The following is a 21,032-nucleotide window of genomic DNA, read 5'->3' as shown; positions in this document are numbered from 1 at the left end:
TGCCCCTTCTTCTTGCAGTAGAAGCATTCGGATTCAGAAGTGGGTTGACTGACCTTCCTCTTTTCAGACTTGGCGCCAGTTTGCTTAGTTGGGCTGGCCTTGTTGCCACCTTTCTTAGCATTCCTCTTCTTTCCAGATTTCTTGAACTTGCTCCCACGCACCATAAGCACATCTTGCTTATCACTTTTGAGCGTCTTTTCAGCGGTTTTCAGCATACCGTGAAGCTCAGTGAGCGTTTTGTCCAGACTATTCATACTGTAGTTCAGTTTAAACTGATCATACCCGTTATGAAGAGAATGGAGGATGGTGTCTACAGCCATTTCCTGAGAGAATTGCTGATCCAGCCGACTCATATTCTCAATGAGTCCAATCATTTTGAGAACATGTGGACTTACGGGCTCGCCTTTCTTAAGCTTGGTCTCAAGAATTTTCCTATGAGTCTCGAATCTTTCGACTCGAGCCAGATCTTGGAACATGTTCTTCAACTCACTGATGATTGTGAAAGCATCTGAGTTGATGAACGTTTTCTGCAGATCTGCACTCATGGTGGCGAGCATTAGACATTTCACATCCTTGTTGGCATCAATCCAACGATTGAGGGCTGCCTGAGTGACCCCGTCGCCTGCGGCTTCGGCCATCGCCTCTTCTAGGACATACTCCTTTTCCTCTTGCATAAGAACTATTTGCAAGTTCCTTTGCCAGTCAAGGAAGTTTTTCCCGTTCAACTTCTCCTTTTCGAGAATTGACCGAATGTTGAATGAATTGTTGTTTGCCATAGTTAAAACTACAATTGAAAATAATAAACAAATAAATAACCATTCACAGTTTCTCTTAATAAACTTAAATTCTACCATGCATGCATAATTCAATGTTCATTAAGCATTTTATTCAAGTTATGTGTTCCGGCAGGTGTGAATAAAATGATTCCAAGATCCTAAAATCATTGAAGAATTAAGCACAGTTTGTCGACTTAATCCTAAAACATCTTAGGTAAGCAAAAGCCTTTTGCTAATAGTCTAGAAACTATTCCTGGTTGATAGGTACGTCTAAGAACTTATTAGGTAAACATATCGATTTTGCCACGACATAAAAGGACTCCTTACTTATATCGTTGAGTTTCACCAAAACTAACATGTACTCACAATTATTTGTGTACCTTGCCCCTTTAGGACCAATAAGTAACACCTCGCTGAGCGAAAACTATTACTAGATTGATGTAAAGGATATCCAAGCAAGTGTATATTTTGGCATGGCACCTTTTAACTCAATTTTTAAGTTTGGAACTTAAGGCTCTTACTATGTTGGTTACATTTTAAGTGAACTAAAATCCTTAATCATGCAACATAATCAAGCTTTGATCTCATGCATATTTAAGACCTATTTAAAAGAAATAAATAACTTAAAACATGCATAAGATAAATGTGATCTAGTATGGCCCGACTTCATCTTGAAGCTTCAACTTCAAAGTCCGTTTTGAAAATCTCCGTGGGAGGCACCATTTTCTTCAAATAGGATAAGCTATAATTAAAACTTATTACAACTATTTGATGGTACGCAGACCATATTTGAATTGAAAAACAATTTTGGTACTTTAGACCAATTACATTCAAATTAATGGTACGCAGACCATATTTTCTATCCTATTTGGGCCATACTAGTCACTTCATAACCTGCAAAACAGTACATATACAATATATACCATTCACCCATTCATTATCATGAATGGCCCACATAGCTGGTTAGTAAAACACATCATGCATCACATAAACATTTGCAGCAATTAATCAAGGGCACCAATAATCTATCAATTATTCAGTCCTTATTAATTCTAATCAAGTTGTTTTAACCTTAAGGATTTGTAGACCTAATCAAGAGTTTATGACTAAAAGGGCTCCCACTTAAACCAATAAATTCATATGCTTTACTAATTTTTAACATAAAAATGTATTTCTAGTCTAACCGGAAACATACAAATTTAATTAAAATTTAAAGCTCATATAAATTTATAACTGAATCCGCTTATTTAATTTATTTTTCATTCGTATTTAAATTAATTCATGATTTTAATTTTAGTAAAATAATTAGAATAAATAAAATTTATTATAATTATAATATTCAAAATTAAAATCCAAGAAAACAATTTAAATTATTAATTTTAAAATTAATTAAAATTACAAAACTGAAAATTTCAAATTAAAATTTTAAAACGATCTAATCGTAACGCAACAATCCCACGCAACGCATAGCCATGGGCCACACGCACACAGCCATTGCTGGCCATGTGCGCGCAGCCCATGCGCTGCGTCGCATCGCGGCTGCTCACCATCGCAAGGCGCGCGCCAGCGCTCGTCACAACAAGCACGCTGCTCACCATCGCTGGGCGCAGCGCTCGTCGCACGCTTGCGCGAGGCAGTGCGCGCTGTGGCGCAGCTCGCTTGCTGCCCACACGCGACTGCTCGTGCCTTGCTCTCGCCCTTGCCCATGCGCCCATCGCACACAGCCCACGACACAAGGCAGGGCTGCTGCCTTGTGCTCATGCACCATGCCCTTGCTCGCTGCATTCGTACCGCATGGGCGACGAGCTCCCTTGCTCGTCGTCGCATGCCCGCACTATACTACACCCCTTAAGGGTAACACGTAGCGTCCATTGCTTTGTGCGTGCAAGTTATATGAGCGAATCGCATAAAAATTAAAAAATTTATTTTCAAAATTAATGACAAATTAATAAATCATATTAATTTCATAATTTTAGGGCGAAAAATCAAAAATTTATTAATTTATTGATTTTCGATTAACATGGATTCAAGTCTAGGTCATAAAAATTTAAAATTTAACATAAATTTACAATTTTTATGGTGGTTTTTAATCATAGGTATCTAATTAAATTATAATTAATTATGAAAATCAAATTAATTCTAAATTATTCCAATTTTCAACAAATTAATCATAATTACGAATTAGATTGCATAATTAACAAGGCTAGGCATTCAAACTTGTTAAACATATACAGTAGGTCAATCAAAAATTCAAGATTTATCAACAAGAATCGCAAATATTTAATTTAACATCTTAAATTTACGAAATTTTGCGTTCGAAAAACTAAAACCTCTGAAAAGTCATAGTTAGGCTTCGAATTTGAGAATTCTGGGTTCGGCCGGAAGAAAAAATATTTTTGTCAAAATTTTAGAATGCCTTTTACATGCGGAATTGACACAAAAATCACTCGATTTGGATGAGTAACGAAGAAACTGCCGAAAAACTGCGTACGTATAACTAAATAAACGCAATTTGCAATTAATTAACAATTACGAAAATTAATCACCCCTTTTAATTCTTGCAAATTTGTAATATTTAACCATGTTTATGCAATTTAGATTATGAAAATAATAAGAGGCTCGTGATACCACTGTTAGGTTATGATACATATGACAATTCATAAATCATGCGGAAAAACCATAAAGCCAGGAAAGCATATTATTTACACATAATCATTTAGCATAGAATAGATGCATACATGTTGTAGCGTGCCTTCCCTAGCTGCGCCCGAACCGAACAAGAACAAGTCTTTAGGACTCCAAATGTCGTCCCTCCGTAGATAGTCCACAGTACGTCCGGATCCGCCTCAAGTTAGACCAACTAGAATCGCCCTTAAGGTGCTTAGGAATTTCGGCTAGTGTTTGCAAGTGTATGGCTGATTTTTATTTCAAAAACTTACCCTTTGAATACTTCAATCGTACCCATAAATTGTGACCCTAGGCACCTATTTATAGGAGTATGGAAAAGGAATTGTAATCCTACTAGGATGTGGATTTGCTAGTTAGAACTTTATTAGGACTCTAAATAACAAAACAAATCTAATAGGATTAGGATTTTAATCTTTGCACAAATCCTAATAGGATTTCCCGCACAAGCATTGCACAAGCCGTGCACCCGCGCAAGCCTTGCGGCCCACGACAGGCGCACAGCCCACGCTGCTGTGCTGCGCGCGCGCGCCCTTGGCTGGGCCTGGCCTTGCGCTGGGCCTGGTCGAGGCGTGCGTTGGTGCGTGCGGCTCGCTGGGCGATGGCCTGGCTTCGTGCTGGGCCTTCGTCTAGCGGGCCTCGTCCGATGCTAATTCGTACGATACGCTTCCGATTAAATTCCCGATTCCGGAATTCATTTCCGATACGAACAATATTTAATATTTCCGATTCCGGAATTAATTTCCGTTTCAAACAAATATTTAATATTTCCGTTTCCGGAATTATTTTCCGATTCCGATAATATTTCCGATTCTGACAATATTTCCGTTTCCGGCAATATTTCCGATTCCGGCAATATTTCCATTTCCAATAATATTTTCCGATACGTACCATGTTTCCGTTTCCCGCAACATCTACGACTTGGATAATATTTATATTTCCGATACGATCCATATTTCCGTTTCCGGCAATATCATCGTTTCCGGAGTATTCATTTCTTGCTTGTGACGATCTCAGCTCCCACTGAAACCAAGATCCGTCGATTCCGAATATCCATAGATAGAGTATTTAATGCCATTAAATACTTGATCCGTTTACGTACTATTTGTGTGACCCTACGGGTTCAGTCAAGAGTAAGCTGTGGATTAATGTCATTAATTCCACTTGAACTGAAGCGGCCTCTAGCTAGGCATTCAGCTCACTTGATCTCACTGAATTATTAACTTGTTAATTAATACTGAACCGCATTTATTAGACTTAACATAGAATGCATACTTGGACCAAGGGCATTATTTCCTTCAGACCTTGCTAGACATGGTTAGATCAATGATGAGTCAGGCCGAACTTCTAATAGAATTTTAGGGACATGCACTAAACACAGCTGCACTCACACTAAATAGAGCTCCGTCTAAAGCTGTCGAAAAGACTCCATATGAGTTATGGTTTGGAAAGCCTCCAAATGTGTCTTTTCTTAAGATTTGGGGTTGTGAAGTATACGTCAAACGATTAATTTCAGACACACTTCAACCAAAATCTGACAAATGTATCCTTGTGGGCTATCCAAAGGAAACAAAGGGGTATTACTTCTACAACACATCGGAGAACAAGGTGTTTGTTGCTCGAGATGGTATCTTTTTGGAAAGAGATCACATTTCCAAAATGACAAGTGGGAGAAAAGTAGACCTCGAAGAAATTCGAGTCGAACAACAAACTCTAGAGAATGCTCAAGATGACATTCAGGATGAAACTCAGAGATCTTTAGAAGAATCTGGTGAGAACCATGGTCAATCTAGAAATGTTACCCCGCGTAGATCGCAAAGATATAGATCTCAACCGGAAAGGTATTTAGGTATTTTGACGAACAAGAGCCTTGAAGTTCTATTGCTAGAAAGCGATGAACCCGCGACTTACAAACAAGCTATGACGAGCCCTAGCTCCAAGCAATGGCAAGAAGCCATGCAATTTGAATTAGACTCCATGTCTGAAAACCAAGTTTGGGATTTGGTCGATATGCCAGATGGCTACCAAGCCATAGGAAGCAAATGGGTTTTCAAACTGAAAAATGACAAGGATGGGAAACTAGAAGTTTTCAAAGCTAGATTGGTTGCAAAAGGTTACAGGCAAGTCCACGTTGTGGATTACGATGAAACCTTTTCACTAGTTGCAATGCTAAAGTCTATTCGGATAATGTTAGCAATCGCTGCATATTACGATTACGAAATATGGCAGATGGATGTCAAAACCGCTTTCTTAAACGGCATTTTAACATAAATTGTGTTTATGACACAGCCTGAGGGTTTTGAGGATCCAAAGAATGGTAAAAAGGTATGCAAGCTCAAGAAACCCATTTATGGATTCAAGCAAGCATCAAGGAGCTGGAATATACGTTTTGATGAAGCAGTCAGTGACTTTGGCTTCGTCAAGAACACCGACGAATCTTGTGTATACAAGAAGGTCAGTGGGAGCAAAACTGCTTTTCTAGTATTATATGTCGACGGCATATTACTTATCGGAAATGACATTCCTATGTTGAACTCTTTCAAGATTTGGCTTGGGAAATGTTTTTCGATGAAGGATCTAGGAGAAGCACAGTACATATTGGGCATCAAGATTTACAGAGATAGATCTAAAAGGATGATTGGACTTAGTCAAAGCACTTATATAACTAAGGTGCTTGAAAGGTTCAAAATGGCAGACTCCAAGCGAGGCTACCTACCCATGTCTCATGGAATGACTCTAAGCAAGACTCAATGCCCAAAAACACTGGATCAGCGTAGACGAATGAGTGGGATTCCATATGCATCATTGATTGGTTCAATAATGTATTCTATGATATGTACACGCCCGGATGTTGCGTACGCACTCAGTGCTACAAGCAGATACCAGTCAGACCCATGAGAGGGCTGTCGCCAAGAATATTCTGAAGTACCTGAAAAGGACAAAGATGATTTCCTGGTCTATGGTGGAGATGATGAATTAATTGTTAAAGGCTATACGGACGCAAGTTTCCAAACCGACAAGGATGATTTTAGATCACAGTCTGGGTTTGTCTTCTGCCTCAACGGAGGTGCAGTAAGCGGGAAAAGTGCTAAACAGAGCACCATTGCGGATTCTACAACTGAAGCGGAGTACATTGCTGCACATGAAGCATCAAAGGAAGCTATTTGGCTAAGGAAGTTCATAGGTGAACTTGGTGTAGTCCCCTCCATTAAAGGACCAATAGCTCTATATTGTGACAATAACGGAGCTATTGCACAGGCAAAGGAGCCTAGACACCACCAGAGAGTCAAGCATGTACTTCGAGATTTCACCTTCTACGAGAGTTCGTTGAAAGAAAAGAAGTAGAGATAAGCAAGATTGGAACTGACGGCAATATCTCAGATCCATTAACTAAACCTCTGCCGCAAGCGAAACACAACTCACACACTACAGCTATGAGAATCAAGCATGTTGGATATGGCTTTGATGTCCTTAATTAATATTTTAAAGTTTTAGAGTTTAATACTTTGTAAAACATTTTGGTTAACCATTCATGTAAATGAATAGAAATTCATTTTCCATTTAATTTGTGGTTTATTAAATGATGAGTCCCTTCAATTTGACGATATATTCAAGATCGATAGACTGTCAGGACCAGTCTTGTGACTAAGAAATGTCTATCAAGTGAACTTGAATGTCAAAAGTTGAAAATGGTCCCTGGTCGAAAGTTTTCTATAAAGGTGGACGCATAGAAAACGCTAGACGACTAGAATGCAAGATGACTAGTAGTTCTGTTTCTTGAACTATGTGGACATGGCAATGTCGCAATCATTTTCATAGTTACTTACTTTGAGAAGACTAGTATCTGACATACCTATGAAACTTTACTGTAAGAGATAAAAATCTGTCATAAGTAAATTTCATTACATTATTAGACATTATTCCTCAATACATGAGTGATTTGAGATTACTTGTTTGAGAACCGTTTACTTTGACGTTGTCAACCGTCGCACCGTAAAAGGAGACCATAACGGCAACGCTCAGGTAATCACCTATCAAACGAAGTCTAACCTCAAGATCACAAGATTGGTATTGTCCTCACATAAATCGGGATGAGATGCTGAAAGTTGTACAAGGGCACTCGGAGAGCTAGAAACTATAAAATTCATGGTCGTGCTCAGATGAATCATAGGCTATGATTATCTGTTTATTTGATCAGTTGAACTCTGAAACCGAGAAATACCTCTGGACATAATAAGGATGACTATTCTTACCTTATGTTCATAAACAAGCATCAAGCGACAAAGGAATTAGGCAATGCACACTTGTCCCTAAGGACAAGTGGGAGATTGAAGGAAATAATGCCCTTGGTCCAAGTATGAATTTAATGCTAAGTCTAATAAATGCGGTTCAGTATTAATTAATTAAACAAGTTAATAATTCAATGAGATCAAGTGAGCTGAATGCCTAGCTAGAGGCCGCTTCAGTTCAAGTGGAATTAATAATTCTAATCCACAACTTACTCTTGACTGATCCCGCATGGTCACACAAATAGTACGTGAACCGATCAAGTATTTAAGTGAATCAAATACTCTATTTATGAATATTCGGGATCGACGGATCTCGGTTCCAGTGGGAGCTGAAATCTTCAAAAGGCAAAATATGAATACTCCGGAAATGATGATATTGCCGGAAACGGAAATATGGATCGTAACAGAAATATTAATATTATCCAAGGCGTAGATGTTGTCGAAAACGGAAACATGGTACGTATTGGAAAATATTATTGGAAATAGAAATATTGCCGGAATCGGAAATATTATCGGAATCGAAAATATTAAATATTTTTTCGAATCAGAAAAAAATTCCGAAATCGGAAATATTAAATATTGTTCGAATCGGAAACGAATTTCGGAATCGGAAAACGAATCGGAAGCGCGACGTACCAACTGATCGTCGGACGAGCTTGCTATATGAAAGGCCCAGCACGAAGCCAGGCCCGCGCCTATCGAAGCCCGCGCGCACAGCGAGCAGCAAGGCAGGCCCAGCGTGCGAGCAGCAAGCAAGGCAGGCCCAGCCACGTAGCAAGCGAGCAAGGCAAAGCCCAGCAGCAGTGCCCACGATGGGCCGCGTGCTGCCAGCGCTCTGCCTTGGGCCGAGCCGCGCACCAACGCCCCTTGTGGGCTGCGTGCTTGCAATGCTACGTACGACCAACTCCTTGGTCGTTTAGGATTGCTTAATTAAATCGTTTTCCTAATTCTACACGAATTGAATGGTTTTGTGTTTGATTAAACCTTAAATTCTAATGAATTAATCTAACTAGAATCTTAATGGATTTAGTTATTTGAATCCTAGTAGAAATCTAAGTCTGTTATTTCCACCCTATAAATACGTGGTTCATAATCACAATTTATATACAACAATTCAATAAGTATTCATATAGTTTAAGTTCAAGTACGAATTTAATAAATTGTCTGAATATATAACTAAGCTTTCGAATAAACATAATACCTTAGAGAATATCCTAGTTGGTTGAATCTAAGGCGGATCACAACGTGCTGTGGACTATCTACGGAGGGGCGATATTTGGAGTCCTAAACTTGGTCTTCTTCGGTTCGGGAGCAGCTAGGGAAGGCACGCATCACATGTATGTATCCTAAATTATGGTAACTGACTATGTGGCAATTGATTTGGATTCCTGGCTTTATGTATGAAATATATGTTCTATATTTGTCATAACCTAACACCCGCTTCATTTTAAAAACTCTCGATGGGTTACACATGGATCAATACGTCCGTGAACAACTTGTGAGTAGGTTTCATTTTTCGCCGGGTGTAATTTAAACTTATTGTATCTAATTATATTTGATTGACATGATAAGAACTTATTGGAGTTTATCACACCTGATTACAAAAATAAAAACTTGAGAAAGTAAACTTATACGACCTGATTGGATGTTGTTTTTTTTATTATTATTTACTATTTACTACTTACTATTTACTATTTAAAGAGGGTGGACAAGGGAAAGGGAATGGAAAACCTTGGGGAAGGGGGGGTATCATTGTAGAGGAATTTGAGGGTAAATGAAAAAGAAAATAAGGTAAGGGAATGACAAAAACCACCAAACAAACAACAACAAATGGAATGAAAACCCATCATTCCTTTTCCCTTTCCTGAAGACCCACAACCAAACGCGCCCTTAGTGTTTTCATTTCCATCATTTAAAAATAATATGTCAAACATGCTTTAATTTTGTTTGAAAAGAGACAACATATAGGGGGTAATGGAAAGAATACTCTCCATGTGAAAAACAAAATCAGAGACGGTCCTCAAAGATGTGTACCTAATAGGCTAATAATAAATGGACCGGATCCTTAAGATTATGAATATAATTGAATTATTAATAGGTTATTATCAATATTAATGGTTTTTCTTCGTGGTTTCCTTAATCATTTCAAAAACAAATTTTCTGAAACCATAAAAACTTTGTAGTCACCAAATTAAAGTTGATTAGTTCATTATATATACAATGTGTAACAATAGGTATATACTTCGTTTCTTTTGAAACCTTATAAGAAAAATATCAAAATTACAAATTAAACTAATGTAATCCTATATGTACTAATAATTTATGTTATTGCTTTTAGTTTTCATATGACTGTAATAATTAATCTGTATATGCGTAGTTTTCTTTCATTTATAAAATCTAATTTTTTTTTTGACAGGAGAAAGTCTAATATTACGTAGTCCATAATAGATTTATTTTTAATAGACATCTATAGTTAGAAAAAAAAAATTATTTTATTTATTTTTAAATTAAAAGAGAGGCGAATCAATGAGTGACATTTGTCATCACCATATTGATTTCCTCTCTTTTCGTATAATATATAGATATAGATTGATCTTTTCAATCTGATTTTTGGGTTCTTGAGATATACCGACAAGGCGACAACCCAATTGTGATTATTCCATTCTAAAACGAGAAATTTCGAATTTATCTCAGAGATTAACGGAACAAGTAAATCAAAGGGTATAATAGTAAATGACAGTTAAAAAAAAAGGTGACTTATATTTTAAAAAGATTACAGTTGTATACTTTTGTAACATGACTATTATTAAGACTTACTTGACTGTATTTTTGTAAGGTGACTGTCAATTAAAAGATGTGGATACTATTTTAATTCAAAAGAGTAGCCCTTAATCTCAAAAATACTCCCCCAACCAGGACTTAGTGGGTCCCGCAAACCCTTCATCACTGTCCCTATCCAGCCCCTGAGTGTACTCCCCCTCAGTGTACGTTAGCACCGCCGCCCTCACCGCACCTCCTCTCGACATCCCCTCACCTCACCTCTCCTAACCACCACCACACGCCCACTAACATTCACACCCATAACACGATAGTCCTACTTCCTCCCATAATTCGCAAAAACTGCGGCACCCACTGCCTACCCCGACGGCGCATAAGTGTACATGTGGTATGGACGAACTACATCAAAATCCACCTCAGAAAACCCGATAACTCGACTATCCAAATTGCTAAAATGCGCTATTAGAAGGTCAGAGGTAGGAGGAGAGACTAATGCCCTTACTACTTTTATTTTTTTATTCATCTACTTTTATTAGAGTTTATCACACCTGATTACAAAAATATGAACTTGAGAAAGTAAACTTATACGGCCTGGTTGGTTGTTGTTTTATTATTTTTAAAAAAATGCATTGTTATGTAGAATGGTATTATAATCTTTAGCTTATAAAAGAGATGATGAGTCGGTAAAAAAAGAAAAACTCCCTTTGTATTTTGTGTTTTCTCTTGCGGCCGTATTTTATTAGGAGTTATTTCGCACATGTTCATTTTTTGTAACTTCTCACCCACTCTCCATTTCTATATTATTTCTTACTTCCACTATAATATAAGGTTTTTACAGTTATTATTTTCACGCGAATTAAGGTAAAGGAGAGGGTGACCAAGTGTGATACTCTGTAGTTATTTGCAAGTAGGTAAAAGTGACATCTTGTTTAAGTGTGAAAGTAGATGAATAAAAAAATTAGAGATAGAGTTTATCTCTTAAATCGTTGTGCTTTTACCGTTTTGCGATAAACTTTTCGGGTGGATGGAATGAAAATTGAAAAACATAACTAGGCATGAGGTTTATTAAATCTCGGAATTAACTTCATGGGCGATTTGTTATGACAATACATATGCCATGCATGCTCCCATTATTTCTACAACTATAATTAACAAAATAGGAAAAGGTTGCCCACAATTTCGAAGGGAAAAACATGTTCCAAATCTCAAAGTACCTTGTAATTGCTTTACCAATTGAGAGGATTAGAAACTTAATTGGCCAGATATTTCAATCGGTGCGTCACAAGGATGGTCATGATCAGGGTTGTTTCTGACTTTTTGATAGCTTATGGGCGAAATAATAATTTGGGGCCGATACTTAGGTATCAACAGAAAAATTTGGTGGTAGATACGGTGTATTTTTTTTTATTGAAAAAAATGTTATGTAAATTTTCGTATTTTCCCATATACGACTAAAAACTAGCAAAGAAAATTTGAATTAAGCCGATCATCCAAAAATTTTAGCAAGAATGTAATAATTTTTCAAGTATAATATATAATCTAAAATTCAATTCTTTTTCAAAATCCCAAATTGAAAAAGAAGCATAATTAGATTAACAAATAGGAAGAAAACATTAAGATTTTAAGCATTGTATATTAACTTGAAAAAAAGAAACTACTGCATAGAAACAAAAAAAAGGAGGAAAATGTGTTGTTCAGCGGAATTGAATCCACCACCTTTGTTGCGTGCTGATGAACAAAACCACAGAGCTACCTCGCTGGTTATGTACCTTATTTATATATATATCCATGGGCTCAGGGCGACCGTCCCTTATGTCCTGTCCCAGAGCCGGGCTTAGTCGTGATCAAGTACAATAGATGCATGACTATGCCATACTTGGCTTTGGGCCTATTATTACATTCGCTAGGGAGCCGAATTGTTAACTTTTTATATTTTACTTGCCAAACATCCTATCCCTTAGTTGATAAGAGCGCAAAGCGTCGAGGAACACATCTTCCCCAAAGTCAGGTGCAAGACTGTCGCTGAAGTATAGCTCAATATGACCAACTTGCCACCCCAACAACATGCCAATGCGTTTTTGGCCGCCGCCAGTTCGTATAAATAGGTCAGGAAGAGGTCGAGAACCACAAAGAGAAAGATGTTGCTCAATCAAATCTTCATTCACATCTTCTTCTGCAATGCTTCCTTCCCTGAGCTTTTTGCAAATTTTCCTTGTTGCATGAACAATGTCTCTTTGTGAAGAGTAGCATACTGCTAATATGAAATCAAGCTTTGTGTTGTGTTTTGTTGCTTCCTCCACTTTCTTTACGGTGGCTTGACATGATTCAGACAACATCCTCTTTTCTCCTACTACCCACACTCTTACTCCGTTCCTGTATTAATTTGAACTAGTGTTAATGCAGGCGATGCTTGCGTGACATTTCAAATTAAACAATGATTATTACTCCTTATTTGACATTCCTTTTTAGGAAATATATTGCATTTTTCTAAAACAATTTACGTATCAAGTGAATAGCTAGGGTAATGTAGACATTTTACATGGACACCAAAAATCACAAGAGTTCCTTTATGTAATAGAGATGACGTACATGATTCAAACAACAACATTATACTCAGCTTCCTCTGTATTTTATTAAATATATAGCCGGTGCACTTTGACGGCCACAAAATTTAAGAAAAACGAGTTGTTGTACTAAAATAATACACAAGTGAAGTAGGTGGAGAATAAACAATTGTAAGTAAAATATAGTGTGGTATTAAATTATTCAAAAAATGTAAAATTTAAGTAACAAATAATAAAACAAGTGAAACTAGAGCCCATGAGGTAAGGAGAGAAATGATAAAATAAAAGGAAAATATTCCAAAAGAAAGAAATGTACCATTTAATAAAATATATCCGCTTTACAAAAGTGTATCACTTAATAAAATGTGGAGGGAGTATTTGTATAATTCTTTTTAAGACCAAACATTTTAAGGCCACAAATGCAGACAATTTAAGGCCCTATTCACTTCATTTTGGTAAAATACTAGTACTTGGTGCACGCAATGTTTGCTTATAGAGATAGAGATATAATAGAGATAATGCTATCTACGGAGTAATTAAGCATCAATTATAGATGGCTCTTAGCCCCTTCTTAATGAGAGAGAAATTTTAAGAGCTACCTCTTAGCAAAAATAAGGTAACTCTTACCTCCCACTTATTTAGAGGTCGATGGAGACATCATCTAATAAGAGGTAGCTCATAGAAATAAGAGAGGGGTTGAGGTGGAGGTTTGTGTGTTGTTTTGTGATTTTTATTTTCTTTTTAAAAAGGAAAAAACATGTGAAAAGGTAGTTAAGAGGTACAGTAGTAAATAAGAGATAGTGTATTTCTTGGGTTTTTTGATAGGTAACTCTTATTAAGATATGGTGGTGAGGTGGATGAGATAAGAAAAGGGGCAAATAATAGTTAGCTTAACATTGATGCTCTTAGTAATTTAGTGAGGATGTTTTTAGTATTTTTATTGAGGATATCAAGTCCTCTCCTCTTCCCTTGTAGAATAGGGATTCTTACCTCCTTTTCGCAATGATATTTCCAGTTAATATTTATACAAATATTTAGACAAAAGAGGAAGAGTGTGTAAAAGGTGGGTGAATAAAATATAATACGGATAAAGTAAAAGAAATGAATAAAAACGTGGGTGTGTTTAAGAAAAATATGGACAAATTAAGAGAAAATGAATGGAAAGCTGCAAATGGGGTGGATAAGAAGGGTAAGATAGTAAATTTTCATTTTCATATATAGAATAAAGAACAATGTAAATAATATTATGAAATAGACTAGAACAAAAGTATAAAGATCATTTTGAAGGATGATGATAAAGGTCGCAAGTTGCGATAACATTTAGTTATCGCAATCTTACGTGTCGGGCTATAATCGGTACATATAAGCGCCACATAGGCTATGAGTCATCTTAATATTTTTACTATCAATGCAAAATTTTACTATGAAAATATGTAAATAAGGTAATCGATATAAAGAAAGAAACAAATTAGAATATTAAGATTTTCCGACCTTTATTTTAAACATGTATAATAGGATATATAAGTTAAATATTTTAGATTCCAATTTAAATCATGACACATAAGCATGTCATGTCATCATTGTGACACGGCTTAAAGGTTGCATGTTGCGACCTTTATCATTTTCGCATTTTGAAAAGGAGGTAGTATAAGTCAGTTGAGTTCCACAAAATTAATTTCAGCAAAAGTAAGTTTACCATAGTATAAAATTAATTAATTTTGAATAAACTAAATACTATAGTAATCAGTTAAAATAATTTAAATTCATCGAGTACTACTAAAGTTCGTGATAAATATTTTAAATTCAATATATATATAAGGTCAAGAGAACCAGACCTAAGTTGTACAAATGACAATAATTTGTGTTCAGATTTCCAACAATAAGTATGTTACCTTGTAAAATTTTCCAACTCTTCCTCCAAATTTGTTTCAAATTGCCCTAGTAAAACATCAGTCTCTTCCTGTACAAGGAAAAAATTTCAAGGAAATATTAGAATACAAAACTTTGTATGTTATAGTTCCTTCTTTTCAAAATAATCACAATCTCTTAAGAATAGCTGGTAAAAAAAGCAAAAAAGTCCCTGCACTAGGGTTTTTGCGTCTCGCTGCTTGGAGTAGTCCCGCCTAGGGTTTGTTTGTTTCCTTGTCGTTTTCCATTGGTTTTGCTCGATTGTGACTGATTTTCTCTTAGCATTACACTTGTTAAGGCCCGCATGGCAGAGGATTTGTTGAAGGAGTGGGAGAAATTATCCCTGACGGAGGAAGAGGATGCGGTGGGGAGGGGGACTTTGAAGTAGTATTGACGAGGAGGCAAAGACCCAAATTTCCCTTATCTTGATGGAGAAATTGATGACTAACAAGCCTTTTATGAGGCCATGAAAAGAACCCTAGTCTAGATATGGAGGTCGAAGGAAAATATCGCTATACGGATGATCGAGGCTAATCTGTTTATTTTTCAATTTTTTTAATGAAGGGGACAAAGAACTTGTGATTTAGGGTTCCCCATGGTTCTTTGACAATAAATTGTTGGTACTTAAGGAAATTAATGGTGATGAGAAACCGTCCGAAGTGGTGTTCACGCATACCTCGTTCTGGATACAGCTAGCGGACGTTCCTTTCAACCACCGGAACGCGGAGGTAGCTTATGATGTTGGGGAGTGCATGGGGGGTTTCTTGGAGTTTGATGACTCTGACCCGCTGGGCTAGACGAAGTCATGAGTATCAAGGTACTGTTACCAATCGACAAACCTCTCCGTAGGGGTGTCAAAATTTCAACTGGCAAAACCACCTTCAAGTGGGCAAGCGTACAATATGACCGTCTTGTAGATTTCTGCTTCTACTGTGGGAGGCTTGGGCATGTAGATAGAGAATGTTAGTTCTTCAAACCTATCGAGAATCAAGCGCAGGTAGTATATCACTACGGACCATGGCTTCATGGCTCCCCTATCAAGCTCTCTCGCCTATCCTATGCGGAAAGAGAGAAAGAGAAGTTGTGGTTGGAGAAATTAAAGAACTCGAGGCCTAACCGTCCTCCTGGCTACAATGACCCTTGTGTTGTGAAGGTAGGCCCTCCCTCTGTGGCCCGAAAGTTATTTTTTGGGACACCCCAACCCTCCTTCAAGATGATGTTCCAAGGGGAGAGAGGAATTGAGATAGTGGAAGTGGTGACTGATGATGGAGATGTTGGAAACCGGGCGGAGACTAAGGAGAAAGCCGTGCTGGAAGCGGCATCGAGCCAACCTGGGCTACCGATGCCATCAACCTTAACACTTGCATCTGCTCCCACAACAGTGTCATTAGAGTCTTCCTCACCCAAGGCTAGCGAAACCCCTGTGCCAAATGAGGGACCTTCCACAAATAGCACGTTTCAAGCTCCTAAATGGAAGAAAATAGCTCGCACTGGGGGCAGAAGGTATCATCGCAACAGGCTCTTGTGTGGGGAGGTCAGTGAGATGGTGGTAGACAAAAACAGGAGGTTCCATTCGGTTGCAGGTGTAGATGATGGGCAGGGTGTGTCTTAAATGGACTTTGACAAGAAAGCAAGGTTAGAATTATCTTCCTCGCCAATTGTAGAGCCAAATTTGGTAATGGGTTCCTGTGTTGATCGAGCCCGTGAACACTAATGAGTACCCTATGCTGGAACTGCCGAGGGGCTGGCAATCCTCGGGCGGTTAATGCACTACGCAGGTGGTGCACGTCCCTTGCCCCCCGATTTGTTGTTCTTAAGTGAGACTACAATTAATAAAGCTGCTTCTGAAGAACCTGAAACACAAATTGGGCTAAAATTGTGCTTTTGGTGTTGGTAGTGTTGGTTTAGCTGGTGGATTGTGTGTGTATTGGAAGATTGAAAAAAATTCGTTCAATTTAGTTAATTACTCGCATAACCACTATTAAGACCCTTTTTTGAGAGCGCCTGGACCGCTTTGTGGGCAATTCTGCTTAGTTTTCCTTGTTCCCGGATGGGAATGTGGAACACCTAGTTCGATTCAAGTCAGACCACATGCCTATCTTTGTTCGAATGAAGAGACACAAACGCAAAAGGCGTCGTGGTAAGAAATCTTGTAAGTTTGAGACTTGTTGGTTGCTAGATGATGAATGTGCAGGTGTTGTAAAGGAGGCTTGGGGTCTTTCGAGTGGACTGATATGCAGGCCCGAATGGGAATGATGGCTAGTTCTCTTCAAGGGTGGAGTGGGGGAAAATTCAACAAGCTGGGAAAAAAGATAGAGATGGCAGAAAAGGCTCTACAAGTGGCGCAGGGTAGGGAGGTTTTAGGAAGATCAATTGCAGAATGTGCGGCCCTCGAAAAAGAGCTAGATGAACTCTTTGAATAGCAGGAAGCCTATTGGTACTTGCGCTCCCGAGTGGCTGAAATTCAGGAGGGGGATAGGAACACCAAATATTTTCATCAAAAGCCTCCCAACGGAAAAGCAGGAATTTGATCAAGGGGTTTTTTGACGAGGATAGTGTGTGGTGTACGGAGGATTCTCGGGTCGAAGAGATTGTGCAGCAATTCTATGAGGGTCTTTTCACTTCTTCGAGTCCCTCCTCCAAAGCGTGTTCGAGGGTTCTAGGGTCCATGTCGTTAGTCATTACAGACGAGATCAATGCTGCTCTTTTGATGCCTTTTTCGAAGGATGAAATCTTCGCCGCTCTTAGCCAAATGCACCCTTGTAAGACCCCGGGGCCGGACGGTATGCATGCTATTCTTTATCAAAAATTATGGCAAATTATTGGTGATGATGTTTCTGGTTATATGTGTGAAATTTTACATGGCTTTATCTCCCCAAAGTCGGTGAATAACACAAATATTGTTCTAATTCCTAAAGTTAAATCCCCCACTTTAATGTCTGAATTCCGGCCAATTGCTCTGTGTAATGTCCTATATAAGATAGCTTCGAAAGCTTTGGTAATGCGGTTAAAATCTATCCTCCCGGGAATTATCTCAGAAAACCATAGTGCTTTTGTTCCGGGCCGTCTTATTACTGATAATGCTCTTATTGCTCTTGAATTGTTTCACTCTATGAAGAAAAGAAGTACGGGCCGGAAAGGGTCCATTGCGATGAAGCTTGATATGAGTAAAGCTTACGATAGGGTAGAATGGAGTTTTTTCAGAAAATCTTTTACTCAAATTAGGCTTTGCGGATGCGTGGGCGAAGGTAGTTATGAGTTTGGTAACCACTGTTTCTTATTCATTTATTATTAATGGTGATGTTTGTGGCTCAGTATCTCCTACTAGGGGACTACGTCAAGGAGATCCCCTATCTCTCTACCTGTTTATTATGGTTGCCGATGCCTTCTCATGATTGATCAGGAAAGCAGTTTGTGATAAAATGGTGCATGGGGAGAAGGCGAGTAGGAATGGTCCAGTGGTTTCTCATCTCTTTTTTGCAGACGACAATTTACTTTTTTCAAGAGCCAACCAAAGAGAATGCTCTGTTATTGTTGATTTACTCAACGTGTATGAAGCAGCTTCTTGTCAGAAAATTAATTATGAAAAATCGGAGGTCTCTTTTAGCAAAGGTGTGTGTGTGTGTGTGTGTGTGTGTGTCTATGCAGAACAAGTTGATTGATCTTCTGAATATGAGGCTTGTGAGTGAGAACGGGAAGTATCTTGGCATCCCAACCATCATTGGGAGGTCAAAACGGTCGACTTTTGTGGCTCTTAAAGATCGTATATGGAATAAACTTCAAGGGTGGAAGGAATTATTTTTATCTAGAGCCTGGAAGGAGGTCCTTGTCAAAGTAGTGATCCAAGACATACCAACTTACTTAATGGGGGTTTACAAAATCCCATTAAGTGTCATCAATGAAATCCACGCAATGACAAGATTCTGGAGGGGAAAGTCTTCGTCTCGCAAAACTGTTCACTGGAGAAGTTGGGAGTCTCTTTGTACCCCAAAGTGCCTTGGAGGTCTGGGCTTTCGAGACATGGTCGTGTTTAATGAGGCCCTCTTGGGCAGACAGGCCTGGCTCTTGATCTCCTCTCCCTCGTCTCTCTTCAGCTCGGTTTTCCAAAGGGAATACTACCCCAAGACTGACTTTCTAGGATCTTATTTAGGCCTAGCTTGCAGCTTCCGATGGAGAAGAATTTGGGGCTCTAAATCTCTTATGATGGAAGGCCTGATCTGGAGAGTGGGCAATGGTGCAAACATAGATATATGGACTGACCCGTGGGTCACGGATGAAGGAGTTCGGTTCATTGTCACCCCGAGGAGCGATGTTGTAACCCATGTTAGTGACTTGATGATGAGAGACACAAGTGAATGGGATTTTGAGCTGCTGACCTCGGTCTTCGAAGAGAGGGACGTGCGGTGCATTATGGCCATTCCCATCAGCGATAGAGCCCCGAGGGATTGTATTACATGGGAATACTCGATGGATGGTTTGTACTCGGTAAAAACAGCTTATATGCTAGGCAAATCGTGCAATTTCGACGCTTATCATCAAGCGTGGATGGTTTGTACCCCGAAAGTCAAGCATATGATCTGGTATACCTGTACGGGCACACTCCCTATGAGATCTTACCTCAAGCACCGCCACATGCTTGAAATTGATGACTGCCCGTGGTGCGTTTCAGTCCCAGAAACCATCAACCATGCTTTGTTCGACTGTCCATCTATTCGTAACTTGTGGACTGAGAGTGGATGCGAGAATTTAATCATAACACATGTGTAGGTTGACTTCATGACAATGTTTGAATCCTGGAAGAAGGAGGACAGAAAGAAACGGCCCATAGCAGCGGCATTGTTGTGAAACATTTGGAGTCGTCGCAACGAGATGGCCTTAATAAGAAGGAAGTACCTCACTTTGTTTTGCTGGAACGTGTCTGCATGCTCGCGGATGAATGTGACAATTACAACTCCAAAATCTATGGAGTAAGGCAAGGCCATCAAGCTGTAATCCGAAGAGGACCAAATGCTAGCAACCCCCACCTGTTGGCTTTGCTAAGGTCAACTGTGATGCTTCCTTGCGGGAAGATGGGTGGATAGGCCTCCGGGTGATAGCTCGAGACGAGACATGGGCTTTCATGTTTGCTACCACTAGAAGAGTTTGTGGGCGATGGCCCCCAGAGATAGCAGAATGCAAAGCAGTCCACTTAGGAGTGAAGCTCGCGAAGAGATACGGTCTCAAGAAGGTCATATTGGAGTCGTATAGCATGCATGGTTGTTACTTCAAGGCTGTCAAAAGCATCTATTTTCTTTTCAGATTTTGACTCTATTTTGGGTGATATTCTTTCTATTTCTTCTTAATTTGACCCTATTAGTTGGTCTCATGTTAGATTAGTGCCTTTCGGTGTAGAACAAGTTTGGGAAAACCATAATCCTTGTGAGGTTGCCCCGTATGTTCTCATGGACAATTTATCCCATCATTAATTTATGCACTAATTTTCCCCAAAAAATATATATGTGTATCTATCTATATAGTATATTAAAAGAGAGGAAATCAATGTGGCGATGACAAATATTACTCATTGATTGACCTCTCTTTTAATTTTTTTAAAAAAATTATTAGGCATTTATGTTGTCTTATTTAAGGATAAATATGCACTCTAGAATATATTATTTTTAGCCAATGTAAATCTTAAGGATTATGTTGATAATAAACATCCTAAAAATACTAAATAAAAATAAAAAATGTAAAAAAAGTAACCATAAATAAATATTCTATTCACGTTCCTATGTAAACGTTATGTAAATATGGTGCATTAAGTAAATTAACATTTACAATTGATATTCTGCGAAATATAGCATAAATATATATTATTTAAGTTGCGTTGTTAGACACTACTTAAGCTGACACAAGTCATGCCTTTTTTTTTGGAAGTTTTGTGAAACACTATCTTTCAGTTTGGTGATTTTATAAATTGCTACCTTTTAAAAACTTTTTTCAATTGAACTACCTTATAAGTTTGGTTTGTTTGACTAACACTACCATTTGAC

The 21,032-nt window shown here is 38.3% G+C and overlaps 1 protein-coding gene across 1 annotated transcript in view; it reads right to left on the bottom strand.

The window, feature by feature from the left end:
* Window positions 1–12,313: 12,313 nt before the first annotated feature.
* The window catches only part of LOC110804874 (cis-prenyltransferase 4, chloroplastic-like), a 29,789-nt gene continuing 21,070 nt past the window's right edge, over window positions 12,314–21,032 (bottom strand). The window contains exons 2-3 of the mRNA XM_022010472.2: window positions 14,985–15,052; window positions 12,314–12,901 (exon numbers count right to left, since the gene is read on the bottom strand). Coding sequence (XP_021866164.2) covers window positions 12,463–12,901; window positions 14,985–15,052 — 507 coding nt within the window. The 3' untranslated portion in view covers window positions 12,314–12,462. The remainder of the gene's footprint in view (window positions 12,902–14,984; window positions 15,053–21,032) is intronic.

This window comes from Spinacia oleracea, chromosome 6 (genome assembly GCF_020520425.1).
Source record: "Spinacia oleracea cultivar Varoflay chromosome 6, BTI_SOV_V1, whole genome shotgun sequence".
NCBI classification, from domain to species: Eukaryota; Viridiplantae; Streptophyta; class Magnoliopsida; order Caryophyllales; family Amaranthaceae; genus Spinacia; species Spinacia oleracea.
The sequence above is the reverse complement of the archived record's forward strand: the minus strand, read 5'-3'. Positions and strand labels throughout refer to the sequence as shown.